Here is a 17,056-nt window from a genome sequence, read left to right as displayed (position 1 = left end):
CTCGACCTCGTGATCCACCCGCCTCGGCCTCCCAAAGTGCTGGGATTACAGGCTTGAGCCACCGCGCCCGGCCGATTTTTTTTTTTTTTTTTTTTTTTTTTTTTTGAGACGGAGTTTCGCTCTCGTTACCCAGGCTGGAGTGCAATGGCGCGATCTCGGCTCACCGCAACCTCCGCCTCCTGGGTTCAGGCAATTCTCCTGCCTCAGCTTCCTGAGTAGCTGGGATTACAGGCACGCGCCACCATGCCCAGCTAATTTTTTTGTATTAGTAGAGACGGGGTTTCACAATGTTGACCAGGATGGTCTCGATCTCTTGACCTCGTGATCCACCCGCCTCGGCCTCCCAAAGTGCTGGGATTACAAGATTTTTTTTTTTTAATCTGTGCTCATGAGAAGGAATACCTTATAATTTTCCTTTCTTATCATGTATTTGGTGTTTTGCCATTAAGACTATGTTGGCCACATAAAAAGAAATGTTTCCTTTTTTTCTTTCTCTTTTCTTTTCTTTTTTTTTTTTTTGAGGTGGAATTTCACTCTTGCTGTCCAGGCTGGAGTACAATGGCACGATCTTGGCTTACCACAACCTCTACCTCCCAGGTTCAAGCGAGTCTCCTGCCTCAGCCTCATGAGTAGCTAAAATTACAGACATGCGCCACCACACCTGGCTAGTTTTTTGTATTTTTAGTAGCGACAGGGTTTCTCCATTTTGGTCAGGCTGGTCCGGAACTCCTGACCTCAGGTGATCCACCTGCCTCAGCCTTTCAAAGTGCTGGAATTACAGGCCTGAGCCACTGTGCCTGGCCCCTCTTTTTCTATTCTTTGAAAAAGGTTACTGTCAAGTTGATTTTTTTTTTCTTATATTTTTATGGACAATTATGCATTTATCCTGACACCTTTTTTTATTTTCTATTTGTAGCCACCCACATAGCCTTTTATAGTGAATTGCATCCAGTGCATGCTTAGTTTGTTGAATAAGTAAGCATGTCTTTTCCTTGTTGGTTCCAGTAGCTTACTTATTTTTTAACCAGCATCAAAGTAGATCAGGTCCTTACCGTGGCTGAGGTCCTGCAGTGACATTATTGACTTTCCTTTTTATCCGGTTGTCTACCTCAGACCATCCTTTCATTACCACCAACTAATCTTAAACATCATTCTTTTTTTATTGTTTAAAACTGATTTTAATTTTCATTAAAGTAATACATGTAAATATTATGGATATTAAATTGTTCTACCTGGCTTGTAACAAAAAACAAGTCTACTGCTCTACTCTTCGCTGCTCTCAGTTCCCATGATTAGAAGCATTCACATTTACTTTCACTTATTTTAAAAGAAACTTGCTTAAAAATGCTATTTCTTGATTTTTCAGTTTTAGACATTAAACATTGACTTCCTTTGGAAGATTAAGATTTTGCTATTTTAAACCATATGTCCCCAAAATACACATGTGAATTTTCCTTCCATTCTCCCAGCATAGTTATGAACTTTCCAGAATTCAAGATACAAGTTTGCAAATACAAAGGACTCACCTGAACTAGTGCCATGATTTTTAAAGTTCAGACTTAATTACTTATTATTTATGGCAATGAACATATTACTATTAGGTATATTTCTTTTTAAAACTTTTTTCCTCTCTGCAGTTAATACTTGTGTAATATAAATAATTGTTTCAGTAAATGCAGATGCATCAAGCAATCCATTTATTTGTCTTCGAAATTAAAAGCATATCTCTGAGATTTCTTCATCATCTTGCTCCAGTCCGGATTTGCTTGATTTCTAGGCTGACTTCATTTCTCCATTAGCCTGGACGTATACTTAGCCATTCCCCTTGGTGCTGAACCCTCTATTTCCTGGACTCTGTTTCTTCTGGTTAACTCTCTTTTCTTTATTAGAGACCATTTTTAGCAGCTTCTTGAAAGGGAGGCTGATTCTTGATCTTGTTTGAATGTTTTCTTTCATCCTCATACTTGGTTGATTAATTTGTTTTCATGTTTTGTAGCTATTTTCTCTCAGAATTTTGAAAATAGAACTCCATTGTCTTTGAGCATCCTGTGTCATTGGGAAGTTTGATGTGACTGTAATTCCAGTCTTTGTATGCTATCCTTTCCTTTTTCCTCCAGAAGCTGTTAACATGTTCTTTCCCCGCAATGCCATAGAATTGGATCATGTGCCTTTGTATGATTCCTTCCTTCTTTCCTTTTTTCTTCTTCTCTCTCCTCCCTCTTCCACTTCCCCATCTTTTCTTTCTTTTCCTTTCCCCTTCTTCCCCTTCTTTCCCTTCTACTTCCTTTTTAGTCCTTTTCCCCTTGATCTTGGGGAAGCATTCAATACTTTGTGATTAGATATTTTTTGCTAAGGTTTTTCTGTAGATAATTATTGTCAAATTAAGGAATATACCTTCTTTTCCCAGTTTGCTGGAATAAATAAAATATAGCATGATACGTTATTCTTTTTATTTATTAGATTTGATTTGCTAATGTTTTAAGATTTTTTTTGATCAGCCAGGCGCAGTGGCTTACGCCCATAATCCCAGCCCTTTGGGAGGCCGAGGTGGGCGGATCACCAGAGGTCAGGAGTTCAAGACCAGCCTGGCCAACATGGTGAATCCCCGTCTCTACTAAAAATACAAAAATTAGCCAGGCATCTGTAATTCCAGCTACTCAGGAGGCTGAGGCAGGAGAATTGTTTGAAACCAGAAGGTGGAGGTGGAGGTTGCAGTGAGCCGAGATCGCACCACTATACTCCAGCCTGTGTGAAAGAGTGAAACTCCATCTCAAAAAAAAAAAAAAAAAAAAAAAAATATATATATATATATATATATATATATATTTTTTTTTAAATCTATGCTCATGCTTCCCCTGCCCTCCTCCCCTTTCCCTTCTCATTGAACTTATTACTAGGTGAGTCCTTTCTGTCTAGAAATCTGTACCTCTAATTCTGGAATTTTTTTTGTGTTATTTCTTTTTTTTTTTTTTTTTTTTTTTTGAGACAGAGTTTCGCTCTTTTTACCCAGGCTGGAGTGCAATGGCGCGATCTCGGCTCACCGCAACCTCCGCCTCCTGAGTAGCTGGGATTACAGGCACGCGCCACCATGCCCAGCTAATTTTTTTGTGTTTTTAGTAGAGACGGGGTTTCACTATGTTGACCAGGATGGTCTCGATCTCTTGACCTCGTGATCCACCCGCCTCGGCCTCCCAAAGTGCTGGGATTACAGGCGTGAGCCACCACGCCCGGCTGTGTTATTTCTTATATAATTTATTTTTCATTTTCTCATTTTGGAGTTTATTTTTATGGTGGACCTTGTTGACTGCAGCTGTATTTTTCTCACCTGTTACCCATCTCTTTGTGTTTTTGTTATACTTTCTGAGGAGAGCTTCTCAAATCTGTCTCCCAACCCTCTGTTGCATTTTTCTTTTAAATTTTTGGGTATCATGTTTTTAATTTCCAAGGGCTCTTTTTTGTTCTTTGAATGCTCTGCCCCTCTAAAGACAGCCTATTCTTTAGGGTTTTTTATTGGTAGTGATTTGTTTTCTTTTGCTTTTGTGTCTTTTTCTCCAAGTTTCTTTGTTGTGTTTGTCTTGGGCTTCAAATTTAAAGATAGAGGTTTTCTTTAAATATTTGGTGATTCTTAGCTGTCTGTGTTTAGTATGAGGCATTAAAAATACTGAGAACGTTGCTGCTGTTAGTGACAATAGGTTTCTTTTAGAGATCTAGCTGTTTTCTAATGGGTCTCCCAGGTGACATCATCTGAAGTTCTTTTCTCTTGGGTACTTCAGGGTTTTTAAGTTGTTTTTTGTTTGTTTTGTTTTTGTTTTTCCTTTAGGGAAACCTTCTAGTCTCCTGCATGAGACTAAAAGGGCTACCTGATGTTCTGGGTGTTGGGAAAGGTCTCTCCAGTTGGAAAGTAGGCTTTTAAATAATTCCTCTGTGACATCCCTGTCACAGTATCTCTTTGCCTTTGCTGGGTATATTAAACTCTAGTTCAACCTCTTTAGAAAGGATTATCTTTAGTTTTCTGCCAGACAAAAGGAGGAGATCCAGGAGCTGTATAACTTCTTAAGCATATTTTCAATTAATATTCTTCATTCAGCCCCGGCCACATAACTCTTAACTCTGTTCCATTCTAAAATACCTGGTGCTTCCAGTTCCTGAGCTAATCGATTTCATTGTTAGCTTCACTGGATGTCTGCATTTAGCTTTCTCTGGGCTCCTGTGTCATTGTCCCTGGTCTATCTGTTCTCCAACTTCCAAAATTTATATAACTTTCCTGCTCTCTTCTGTTCTTCTGCCTTCTTTTTCCTTATGGGTTTATACCTTAAAAATTGCGTTCTTTTTATTTCTTTCTTTCTTTTATCTTTTTTTTTTTTTTTGAGACAGGGTCTCACTCTGTCACGCAGGCTGGAGTGTAGTGGCATGATCTTGGCTCACTAGAGCCTTGACCTCCCTGGCTCAAGCAGTTCTCCCACCTCAGAATCCTGAGTAGCTGGGACTACAGGCTCATACCACCATGCCTGGCTAACTTTTGTATTTTTTGTAGAGATGGCATTTTACCATGTTGCCCAGGCTGATTTCAAACTCCTAAGCTCAAGTGATCCTTCGACCTCAGCCTCCCAAATTGGTGAGATTACGGGTGTGTGCCGCTGCACCTGGCCTAAAATTTTTTAAATCCACCATATTAGTAGAGTTTTAGGAGGGAACATAAGTAAACTTGTACTTAGCCTACAACGGATCTGAATGTTGACTGAGGCAGTGCCTTCCCATCTGGAATATCTCCTTTCTCCACTTTTATTCATTTATTAAAAGTTGGCATTATGCTTTCCTCTTTCCTGGAGCTTTCCTTGGTATTTCCAAAATACCAGCTAATGTCCTCCTTTGACTGAACTTATGACTTAGTAACCATGAAAACTTTCTGTAAATATTTGAAGGACTGTTATGAGAAAGACAGAAGGAATGAGGGTATTTTTTCTTTTTGAGTGAGGGAGAACGTATGAATAATGCAGGGCAGGGGGTATGAACAAAGATTTTAGCCCACTGTATAAAAGAACTTTCTCACTATCCAACAATAGCAGAAGTTGCCTCTTCAGACTCTGGACGGCTCTGTGTCTGGGATGATTGGAAATAATTCTTACCTTGGGATGAGTCAGTTGTTTTTTCTGTGTTCTGAGAAGCCAAGTGGGGTGAGAGTGAAGCTATTATTCATAGATGCCTCAAGTGTACTCAGAACTCTGAGTTCACCCACTGCTCCTCCAGAGAAGTGCCATTTTTATCTGTTGTATATATAATTTAGGGTTTTTCAAACTACTGTTCTAAGTTCTTTTCTACATTTCTATTAACAAGAGTATTTACTGCATATTGGGCACTTACTTGCCCTTGGTTCCACATCAATGTCTAGTTTATTACCTATTTTCTAGTGTCTGTACGCCTTAGCATGATTTTTAAGTTTTGTGGTAGAGATCTTATTTTTTCTTTTGTATACTTTTAGAATCTAACTGGTAGGAAATAATTATCAAAAGTGTAACATGACCCATATGAGTCATTTCTGTTGAATTTTCTCCTTTTCCAAGGTGCTAACCGGATAGTACTAGAAGACTCCAATATCTTGCAGCCTGTGGGACTTACTGTGTTTGAAAACTGGCTCTATTGGATTGATAAACAGCAGCAAATGATTGAAAAAATTGACATGACGGGTCGAGAGGGTAGAACCAAAGTCCAGGCTCGAATTGCTCAGCTTAGTGACATTCATGCAGTAAAGGAGCTGAACCTTCAAGAATACAGTAAGTGTTAATGGGATAAAGCTAATTGGAGGACTTGTGTGTTATAAGAAATTAATATGTACACTTTTGTATAGTTTTAAACTCTTTTTCTTTTAAGATTTTCATGCACTTGTAGTTTTGCCTTTTTTTTTTTTTTTTGAGATGGCGTTTTGCTCTGCTCTGTGGCCCAGGCTGGAGTGCAGTGGCATGATCTTGGCTCACTATAGTCTCTGCCTCCTGGGCTCAAGTGATTCTTGAACCTAGTGTCTGAGCCTCCAGAGGGGATTACAGGTGTGTGCCACCATGCCCAGCTAATTTTTTTTTTTTGTATTTTTAATAGAGGCAGGGTTTCACCATGTTGGCCAGGCTGGTCTCAAACACCTGACCTCAAGTGATCCACTCGTCTCAGCCTTCCTAAGTGCTGGGATTACAGGCATGATCCACCGTGCCCAGCATCTTCATGCTTTTAAAGCCTTATGTCAGACTCACCCAGGAGCTTTTCCAAATTAAACATAATCTCATAAACCAGAAATGGGGGAAAGGCATAGTGTTGCTCATTAAAAAAGAATATTTCCTGGTACAACAGTGACTGCTTATCATGCCTTGTTTTTCTCTGCTTCAGTTCCTTTGAGAATACTGATAATATAAAGCATGTATTTCTTTTCTTGCCTCTCTATACTTCTCCCATAGCTTGAAAAAAAAAAGTAAAAATTATATAATGATGAATATAGTTATAATGGGTTAACATTATTCTTAAGCAAAACAAACTAAAAATTAGTGTGTAAACATAGAGGAGCCTGTTCAATCAGTAAATGTTTGGGGTTTTTTTCCCCTCCTTTTGGGTAAATATTTCAATTCCCAGCTTAGAAAAATAACCATCTCCATGAGCCCCAGGAAAAAAAAAAAGAGAAAAAAGTAACCACAAATATTTTATTTTTTTTGAAAATGGCTAGTCATCTTGGCCTTGTTATTAATTCATATCTGTCATCAAAATTGCCCTCATAAGAGAGAGGAATAAATGAGTTTATATATGCAAAATGTTTTTTAAAAAGTACCGTCCTAGCAATCACTACTGTCAGTCTTTCATGATGATACCAGGAATGCCAATGTTAAATTGAGTGCTAGAAAGAGAATTACTGAAATTCTGTAACTTCTCAGCTCAGTGCTTTTAAGTTGAATTTAAGCATGAAAGGTGAATGAGGAAACAGGAGTACCCTCGTACAAGTGTCCATTATGTTGCTGCGGTTCATGAATTTAGAAGTAAAGTTACAGGTATTTGAGAATTAGAAAGTTAAAATTGTTGTCGTTCTGTGGTATGACTTGTAACTTATGCTGAATGTTTAGAGGAAGTATGTTAGTGACATCATACCTAAGTTCTTTATTCAGTTGATATATGAATATTTTATTACAGAAAATCTCAATGAAGGTTTTCAGAATGTTAAGGGAGAAGTTTTATTTAATGTAACTCAGTATTTAAATATGATTGTATATTTGGTAAATCATTTTTTGAAATTTTTCTCTTTTTTTTTTTTTTTTTTTGAGATGGAGTCTCACTGTGTCACCCAGGCTCGAGTGCAGTGGCATGATCTTGGCTCACTGCAACCTCCACCTCCCAGGTTCAAGCGATTCTTCTGCCTCAGCCTCCCAAGTAGCTGGGACTACAGGCGTGTGCTACCACGCCCGGCTAAGTTTTGTATTTTTAGTAGAGATGGCATTTCACCATATTGACCAGGCTGGTCCCCGTGATCCGCCTGCCTCAGCCTCCCAAAATGCAGAGATTACAGGTGTGAGCCACCGCGCTCGGCCAAAATTTCTAATACTAAAGAGAATGGGTTTTTTGTTTATCAAAAATATAGTGAATTAAAGGTTGAGAAACACTGCTACAAAGGCCATATATTCTATAAAATGCGTGATGTCTGTTTTGGACAGTATGTGCATTTGTAGATAGCTGACTCCCTCAGTATCATTAAGACAAACTGAAGCAGGACCAATGTTACTGTGGAAGAGAGTCAAATAATAAATAGTGGCTTATATTAGATGTTCATATTTTGTGATGACAAATGTCAAGTTGCTTTTAACACAAGCTAAACAGAAAATTCCAAACAATGATTCTTTAAAAATACTACTTGTGAAACAGACTTTGACAAGTTGCCTAAGTTATATTTAACTTAGCCCACGCATGAAGAAGTTAGACATTTATAGTATTACAAGTTACCTTTTACAATTGACTAAGCAAATAATTTTATCTGTTTCTGAATTGTTCAGTTACATGTGCCTTTTGAGTTTTTTCTTCTAATGACTCTTTAATTCTCAATAGCTTCCTCATTAAGATACACTTTTTGACTGAAATTGTCTTCTAGAAATATGGATTTTCTGAGTTAAAATCTTTAATGTAGGAGAATTCTTATATTTTAAATAGATTCATACTCAAGTTTCAGCAGTCTCCTTAGCAGTTTTTTAGTTTCAGCAAACAGCTTTTCATATTCACAAAAATTAACTTGAGCTTTACCCTTACCTTGCTTAAAATATATATAAATATTTAAAGATAGTGGTTAGATTCTTGTAGGTTGTATAGAGATTGAGTGAAGAATCATACTGTGTGGAAATAAAAGTCCAAGCTGGACCAGCCTGGCCAACACAGTGAAATTCCATCTTTACTAAAAATATAAAAATTGGCCGGGCGTGGTGGCACTTGCTTGCAATCCCAGCTACTCAGGAGGCTGAGGCAGGAGAATTGCTTAAACCTGGGAGGCAGAGTTTGCAGTGAGCCAAGATCGTGCCACTGTACTTCAGCCTGGGTGACAGAGCGAGACTCTATCTCAAAAATAACAATAATGATAATAATAAAAGTTTTTTTTAAAAGTCCAAGCTGGTTATACATTTGATTTTCATAAATAGTTTTGACAGAGTTGTCCCTTTTTCTCTTCTCCCCTCCCCCTCCTCTCCCCTCTTTTCCCTTCCTCTCCCCATCCTCACCTCTTCTCTTCTCTTTGCAGGACAGCACCCTTGTGCTCAGGATAATGGTGGCTGTTCACATATTTGTCTTGTAAAGGGGGATGGTACTACAAGGTGTTCTTGCCCTGTGCACCTGGTTCTGCTTCAAGATGAGCTATCATGTGGAGGTAAATATGTTGTAGTTTTCTTGTGCAACACTAAATGCAAACATATTCCATGTCTCAAGCTTAGACTTCTATAACTAGGCATTGAAGTTGCTCTGTGTACTAACTTAATTGATTGCTTGTATTCCATTCGTTTGTACTATACTAGACTTTTCTGTTATTCTTCTCTGCCCCCGTCCAGCCTCGTAGTCATCATTTTACTGTTTCTTTGACTTTTTTACACTCCACATATAAGTGAGATCATGCTTGTCTTTCTATGCCTAGCTTATTTCACTTGATGGGATGTCTTCCAGGTTCATCTGTTGTTGCAAATGACAGGATTCCCTTCTTTTTTTGACTGAATAGTATTTCGTTGCATATATATTACCACATTTTTCAGCCTGTGAATGAGTGTGTTTCCTAATACTAAAGTAGCTTCCCCCGCTCCCAAAAGATAACAAAATGAATTAATTCTACCTCCTATAATCTCCCTCCACTAAATTCTAGATTCTCTAAGTTTATGTGTCATTGTTGGGAATGTGTCTGATGGAAAGAATATTCTTTTGTTCAAATCCATCAGCAAATTCCCATTACTTCTTTATCTAGTGAAAAATGATTTCTAAAAAGATATCAGTGAGTATAGTGATACTGTTGTAGTAAAATTGGTTTAATCACTCAGCGGGTATAATAAATAGGTACATTGGTTTGTTAAATCATAGTATGATAGTATCAGGCACTACAATAGTATTCATACTCTTAATTCAGATATCCTCCTTTTGGGAATAACTCTTAAGTAAATTCAACTGAAGGAAAAAGACTGCATCATACCATTGTCTACAGTGGCAGAAATTTTTAAACTAATTACTAATGATACGACAATTATTGAGTAAGGTAACTTGAGTCTATACAGCTATTAAATGTTAAATCATGAAGTTGATGTAAAAATGTTGCCAAAATGATGACAACTACAGAAAATATACATTTCTTTAAACATATATTGAAAGAGAATATGCATTCAGTGTATAAAAATTGTTGATCACTTGGGTGGGATTACAACTAAATTTTATTCTTTGAACTGTAAGTTTTTAAAACATATATAAGGTATGTATTCAGTAGCAGCTATGGGCACTGTGCTTGGACTGTAGGGGATTTGAAGATCTTTGAGATAGCATACAGTCTAGTCAGGGAAATCATGTGTACAGTAAAACTTAAGTGCTGGTACTTGAAATTTTTAAAAATAGGTATTGCATAATAATGTGAATGTACTTAATGTCATTGAGCTATACACTTTAAAGTGGTTGAATTGGTAAATTTTATGTTTACTTTACCACAATAAAAAAAATAACATGTGTTTCCCTATCAGAGTGCTAGACTGTTACTTTAAGGCAAATCCTAGAAAAATTTATCTTTATGTTAATGATAACATGGTTAAAACTGAGTCAAGGATCTCATCTTCCAGTTTGAAAATAGCTTTTAAGGGGCCTTTTTCTTGCTTGCACATTTAACAATTATTTTTAATGTGTGTATTAAAATGACTTTTGACAGATGTATACAACTGTGTTTCTAACACCCAAATCAAGATTTAGAACGATGCTATTAAGAAAAGTACCCTCCTGCCCCTAAACAGTCACTTCTTCTCTAGAAGTAGCCACTGTTTGATTTTTATCCCCATAGATTAGTTTTGCCTATTCTTAAACTTTATATAAATGAAAGCGTGTTGTATGTGCTCTTTTGAGTCTGAATTCTCTTGTTTAATATATTTTTGAGATTCAGTCATACAGTTGAGTATATCTGTAGTTTTCCCTTTTTATGGTTGAATTGTATTTTATTATTTAATATTACAATTTATTACTCACCTTTGAGGGATATTTTCATTGTTTTAAATCTGTTGTTAAAAATAAAACTGGAGCCAGGCACAGTGGTGCATGTCTGTAATCCTAGTTACTCAGGAGACTGAGGTGGGAGGAGTGTTTGAACCCAAGCATTCAAGGCCAGCCTGGGAAACATAGTGAGACTCCCTCCTCTTAATAAAACTGCAATAACCATTTGTGTACATGTCTTTTTTTGTAATTTAATATTGATTCTACAGTAGAAATAAGTGAAATGGAAAATCTAAATTTTTCTGCCTGATTTTCAAAATGTGATTTCATTTGAGCTGTCTTACCTATTCATCTTATTTTGTATTCTTCCCAAATGGCTAGTTTTATTTTTGTTTGGCTGTTTAGAATTTGAGGGTCGCTATGGCATGTTCTGTTTTGTTTTGCTTCTGTGGCTTTACTTTAGGTAATTCAAGGACGTCTTTCTCTGATGCCTATCCTAAATTTTACTAATTTTCTAAGGTGTAGCCGGTCTTTCCATGATCTAGGAAACCTTCACTAGCTGTTACTGTTGTTTTCTTTCTCTGCATAGCAGCACTTGTTACCACAGTGTATTAGGCCATTCTTGAATTGCTATAAATACCTGAGGCTGGATAATTTATAAAGAAAATGTTTAATTGGCTCTGCCATTTGTTGCTAGCTCTATTGCTGCCAGCTGTATTGCCCAGGGTCTGGATTGGCCTCAGGAAACTTTCAAGGCTGGGGTGAAGGGGGAGCAGGCAGATTACATGGCAAAAGAGGGAACAAGAGAGAGTGGGCTAGAGGGAGTGCCACACACTTTTAAACAACCAAGTCTCCCAAGAACTCATTTACTATCAGGAGGACAGCACCAAGGCATGAGGGATCCACCCCCATGACCCAAACAGCTCCCACCAGGCCTCACTTCCAACATTGGGGATTACATTTCAGCATGAGGTTTGGGGACAGATATCCAAACTATATCACACAGTTTCCATGACATGCAGTCCAAAGTTGTGTCCTTTGTTTTATGTTTGTTAGTTTCTTTCTATCCCCAACAAAATTCAAAGCTCTTCAAGGACATGGATATATTTTATCTATTTTAATTCTCCACACAGTATAGATGGTATAGTGCTGAATACATAATAGGCTCTTAGAAAATAATCCCTAAAATTCCCCATATAAAATGTTCGCCTGTAATGTGTAATGTTCTCTGTTGTAAAGTTACAGGGTTTTCTGACCCTGGGTCATATCATAAAGTTATGCGTTCTCTAGACAATTCACTAACAGACGAGTGTAAATAACTACTGTATAATTTACCTGTCAGTCATTCTTTCAGGTTAAAATGACATTCCATTTGAGTTGCATTTACAACTCCAAACAAATGCTTTCCCATTAGAAACTGTCATGGTTAGGTTTGCACCGTGAGCTTTATGCATAATTGCCATTTGATTGATAAGAATATTGAAGAGGCATACACTTGGGTTGATTTTAATATAATTAATATTTTTCCTTGATTCATCACTGACATTCTTAAATGAAGTTGGCCTTTTTGTATCTTTGTTTAAACTGTGCATGTGTGGCTGTATACAGTATAGTGATTACTAATACAGTTTGTTGTCATTTCCCTGCATCTTCTAAGGTTCCAAGTTTTATTCACTGTTCCTTTTGTAGCATCAGTGCAAAGATAGCAAAAAAAGCGATGACATCTTAATGTTATTATAAAAATAGTTTTTACCTAGTGGGTCCCCCGAAAGAGGTCTCAGGAACCCTGAGGGGTTCATGGACTATCCTTGGAGAATCTTAGAGCTAGAAAACTTATGAGTGGTAGGCTAACTTTAAAATATTTGGTAGTTATAGTGATGATTCCTAGGTTATATGTGAGATTGTAATGGATTGCAAATATTATCGTGTTTGGATTACAATAAATGAGAAAACTTTTGCCTTACAGTTTTGCAGGCAAAAGTTTATAGTGAATCTAAAGGAAGTAATGTGAAAACTTTTATTTCTTCTCTAATTAGATGAGATAGTTTATAAATCATATTTATTATAAAGTATTTTGTGTATGTTAATTATTAAATGAGCTTCACTCAGGTATGTGTTTATACTTCTGTGTGATCATGTTTGTGTTTTTGTCACTCCCCTTCCCCTTGTTCATTTGAAGAACCCCCAACATGTTCTCCTCAGCAGTTTACTTGTTTCACGGGGGAAATTGACTGTATCCCTGTGGCTTGGCGATGCGATGGGTTTACTGAATGTGAAGACCACAGTGACGAACTCAATTGTCCCGTATGCTCAGAGTCCCAGTTCCAGTGTGCCAGTGGGCAGTGTATTGATGGTGCCCTCCGGTGCAACGGAGATGCAAACTGCCAGGACAAATCAGATGAGAAGAACTGTGAAGGTATACAGAATTCCTCAGTGCCTCAGCATGCAGTCCTTTTTTCCCATTCAGTTATTTAAAATTCAGTGTTACTTAGCTTAGTGTCAGTTGGGGTTTTTCAAGTACATACGACTGTATTACTTCTGATCGTAGTACCGTGTTCCATATTATTGTTTTAATTCACTTTACATGTGTAAGATTTATACAAATTAATAAGCTTTGAAAATTGAGATATTGAACTAAAAGATATTAGGCCTTCATGATATAAAAATAGTCCCTGTTTCCAATGAGCTCTGAATTAGTGGATTTATTAATTACAATCTAACATATTTTATATTCTTTACTTTCTCTTACTAACCTTTCCCATGGTAAAAACAAACCAGCCAAGTTCTCTAGAATTATTTAGTGAAACAGGGAATTTAATGTAAAGAATAAAACAGGAAATTTCCTGCTGGATTTTTTTTTTCCACTCTTTTTTTTTTCTCTCTCAACCAGTGGAACTCCAGAGAATAATATTTAAGTTACAGCTAAAAGTATAATTTGTTTTTCATTTGTATTCAGAAAGTACCTTTTGACTCTTGCCAGAGTTTGACTTTACATGATATTAAAAATAAGAAAACTATTTACATTTTTTCCCCAGTGCTTTGTTTAATTGATCAGTTCCGCTGTGCCAATGGTCAGTGCATTGGAAAGCACAAGAAGTGTGATCATAATGTGGATTGTAGTGACAAATCAGATGAACTGGATTGTTGTAAGTAGGACTGAGATCTATAAATTACTCTTAACAGAGAATTTAAACAATTTTTTTCTTCTGTGTGAGGTTTACTTATCAAGATTTCCTTTCTAATTAATAAGTATTAATATTAAGCTAATTATTTGTGCAAAGGATTTTTTTATGTTTTGCTTTCAGTAATCTTTAAACATAGCCGTTTTATTATGCACAGAAACATTTAGTAGAGCACTAGAAAAGAATATTATTTTACTATAGCACTAGAAAAGAATAAATATTATTTTACTATAACCAAAGTTACAAAATTCTCAAATCATTTAGATACATAGAAATCAGCAGGGTATGTTGGCTTACGCCTGTGATCCCAGCACTTCGGAAGGCCAGGTCGGTGGATCACTTGAGGTCAGGAGTGGGACACCAGCCTGGCCAACATGGTGAAACCCTGTCTCTGCTAAAAGTACAAAAATTAGCCAGGTGTGGTGGCACATGCCTGTAGTCGCAGCTACTGGGAGGCTGAAGCAGGAGAATGGCTTGAACCCGGGAGGTGGAGGTTGCAGTAAGCTGAGATCACACCATTGCACTCTAGCTTGGGTGACAGAGCGAGACTCCATCTCAAAAAAAAAGAGAAAAAAAAAAAGAAATCAATTGGTCTGAACTTAGTGAATGTTAGTACATGTTTAACTGTATTCCATTGTTGTCTTGAAGTATTTTCATCAGTTTCTCGATGGTCAAAAGATTTTAAGAGCTTTCTTAAAATGCAGCCTGAAGACAAGCCAATGTATACCCCTAAACTTAGGGACCCTTGGCTGAATAGCCTATAGTTTCTTCAAGGTTCATAACTGTTGTTGAGTGCCCTAAAACAGTGGTCCCAGCCATTTTGGTACCAGGGACCTGTTTTGTGGAAGACAGTTTTTCCAAGTGGAGATGGGTAATGGTTTTGGGATGAAACTGTTCCACCTCAGATCATCAAACATTAGATTCTCATAAGGAGCGTGCAACCTAGATTTCTCAAATGCGCAGTTCACAATAAGGTTCGTGTTCCTGTGAGAATTGAGTGCCACCACTGATCTGACAGAAGATGGAGCTCAGGCAGTAATGCTTTCTGGCCTGCCACTCATCTCCTGCTTTGTGGCCCAGTTCCTAACAGGCCGTGGACCGGTACCAGTCCATGGCCAGGGGTTTAGGGATCCCTGCCATAACATATAATGTATCCCAAATTGATAAACTTAATTCTGAATGGAATTCAGCATAAGTCAGGTCTACCCTGTCAAATGTATTTGATAGAATTTAGAAAGGATTCGTTCAAAAATTCTTTAACCTGTAATGAGAACTTTAAGCTGGTATTTTTACAGACTTCAAGTGGGACTACTTAATAAGACTTAGACTCCATTCATTTATTCAACAAGCATTTACTACCCTGTTGTAGACACTCTGCTATGTATGCTGAGGATACATGCTACCTGCACCAAGTTTCTCAGAGTCCCCTATTGTTGAAATAGTAATAAGAATAGGAATTCTGGAACTAAGCAGAGCTGGATTTGAATCCTAGTACCTCCCCCCAACAAATTATTTGTTCTTTTTAAACTTTAGTTTCCTCATCTTTATTTTATTTATTTATTTTTTGAGACGGGTCTCACTCCCATCACCCAGGCTGGAGTACAGTGGTGCAGTCATAGCTCACTGCAGCCTCGACCTCCAGGGCTCAGGTGATTCTCCCACATCAGCCTTCCAAGCAGCTGGGACTGCAGGTGTACACCACCACACCTGGCTAATTTTTTGTATTTTTAGTAGAGACAGTATTTTGCCATGTTGCCCAGGTTGGTCTCAAACTCCTGAGCTTAAGCAATCCACCCACCTCAGCCTGCCAAGTGCTGGAATTACAGGTCTTCATTTTCAAAATGAAGAGAATGATATTTAGCCTAAAAAACACATAGTGCGGCTCATAGTACATATATTGATTATGGAGTGTGATAAGTGCTATAATAGAAATCTACACAGGTAGCAGTAGAAATGAGAGAGTAGTCAGCTTTTTAGGGACAAAGATGGACTTGATCAAGGAAGGCATTTTAGAAAAATGGCATTTAAGATTGAGTGTTGTGCTGGGCTCGGTGGCTCATGCCTATAATCCCAGCACTTTGGGAGACCGAGGTGGGCGGATCACAAGGTTAGGAGTTCAAGACCATCCTGGCCTTGTATTTTTAGTAGAAACCCTGTCTCTACTAAAAAATACAAAAATTAGCTGGATGTGGTAGCAGGTGCCTGTAATCTTAGCGTCCCGGGAGGCTGAGGCAGGAGAATTGTTTGAACCTGGGAGACGGAGGTTGCGGTGAGCCAAGATCGCACGTTTGCACTCCAGCCTGGGTGACAGGGCAAGACTTGTCTCAAAAAAAAAAAAAGATTGAGTGTTGATCAATGAATAGTATTCATTATGCAGATAAGTGGAGAAATTGCATTTTTGGCAGAGGGAATATACTATTCAAAAGCAGAAAAGAATGTAACAGGCAGCTTTGGGAAATTTCATGTAATGGGACTGCCAAAATACAGGCTTTGTTGAGGGGTGTCAGTGAGAGAGAACAAAGGTATAGGTATGATCACGGAGGACTATGTTTTTCTTCTAAAGAACCTAGACAGTATTAACAATGGAGAGTCACTGAAATTTTCAAGAGAAAGACTAGCATGGTTAAGCAGTACAGAAACTATAAAGGCAATGGGTTGGAGGTGATAAGCTTATAGGCAGGGAAATCTGTTAGATTGGTTGCTTTCAAATTTCCTTTGACCACATCAAGAGGACTGCAAAGATGTGAGCTCATGCATTAAAGAAAAGTGTCATACAACACTTATTTACCCATATTACATAGAATGCATTCTGACGCTTTCTGTTTTATTTTTTTCAAAGCTGCTTGTAACCCACTAAATCATTCTCACCGTTTACGAATGACTTGCAGCCTATAATTTAAAAAGGAAGCTATTAGAGTTTAGGCAGAAGATGATAAAGATCTAAATCATGAGGAGTAGTGGGGGTGGCAAGGAGAGATTTCAGAGTTATTTCAGAAGTAGAATAAAGAGGAATTGGTAACCACTTAGATATAGCTAGTAAGTTTAAGTTGGCCCACAGGTACTTAATTGAGTGACTGGAGTCATTAAATAGGATATATAGCAGGAACTGAAAACTAAAGTACCATACTGCATCTTGGCTGCAGATGTAATGTTTGATTGATGCGATGTCTAATTTAAGTTAGACAGGCATGTACTTTGCCACAAGC

The 17,056-nt window shown here is 37.6% G+C and overlaps 1 protein-coding gene across 5 annotated transcripts in view; it reads left to right on the top strand.

Annotated features, from left to right (window-relative positions):
- LRP6 (LDL receptor related protein 6) overlaps positions 1-17,056 on the top strand; it is a 153,011-nt gene that overhangs the window by 123,292 nt on the left and 12,663 nt on the right. For all 5 annotated transcript variants that reach the window (XM_064377678.1, XM_064377675.1, XM_064377677.1 and 2 more), the window contains 4 exons: positions 5,562-5,771; positions 8,747-8,872; positions 12,848-13,084; positions 13,704-13,814. In XM_064377678.1, coding sequence (XP_064233748.1) covers positions 5,562-5,771; positions 8,747-8,872; positions 12,848-13,084; positions 13,704-13,814 — 684 coding nt within the window. The remainder of the gene's footprint in view (positions 1-5,561; positions 5,772-8,746; positions 8,873-12,847; positions 13,085-13,703; positions 13,815-17,056) is intronic.

The sequence above is a fragment of the Aotus nancymaae genome, unplaced genomic scaffold, assembly GCF_030222135.1.
Source record: "Aotus nancymaae isolate 86718 unplaced genomic scaffold, 86718_ANA_hifiasm-v0.15.2.pri h1tg000016l, whole genome shotgun sequence".
NCBI lineage: Eukaryota > Metazoa > Chordata > Mammalia > Primates > Aotidae > Aotus > Aotus nancymaae.
Note: the sequence above shows the minus strand (reverse complement) of the source record. Positions and strands in the feature narration are given on the sequence as shown.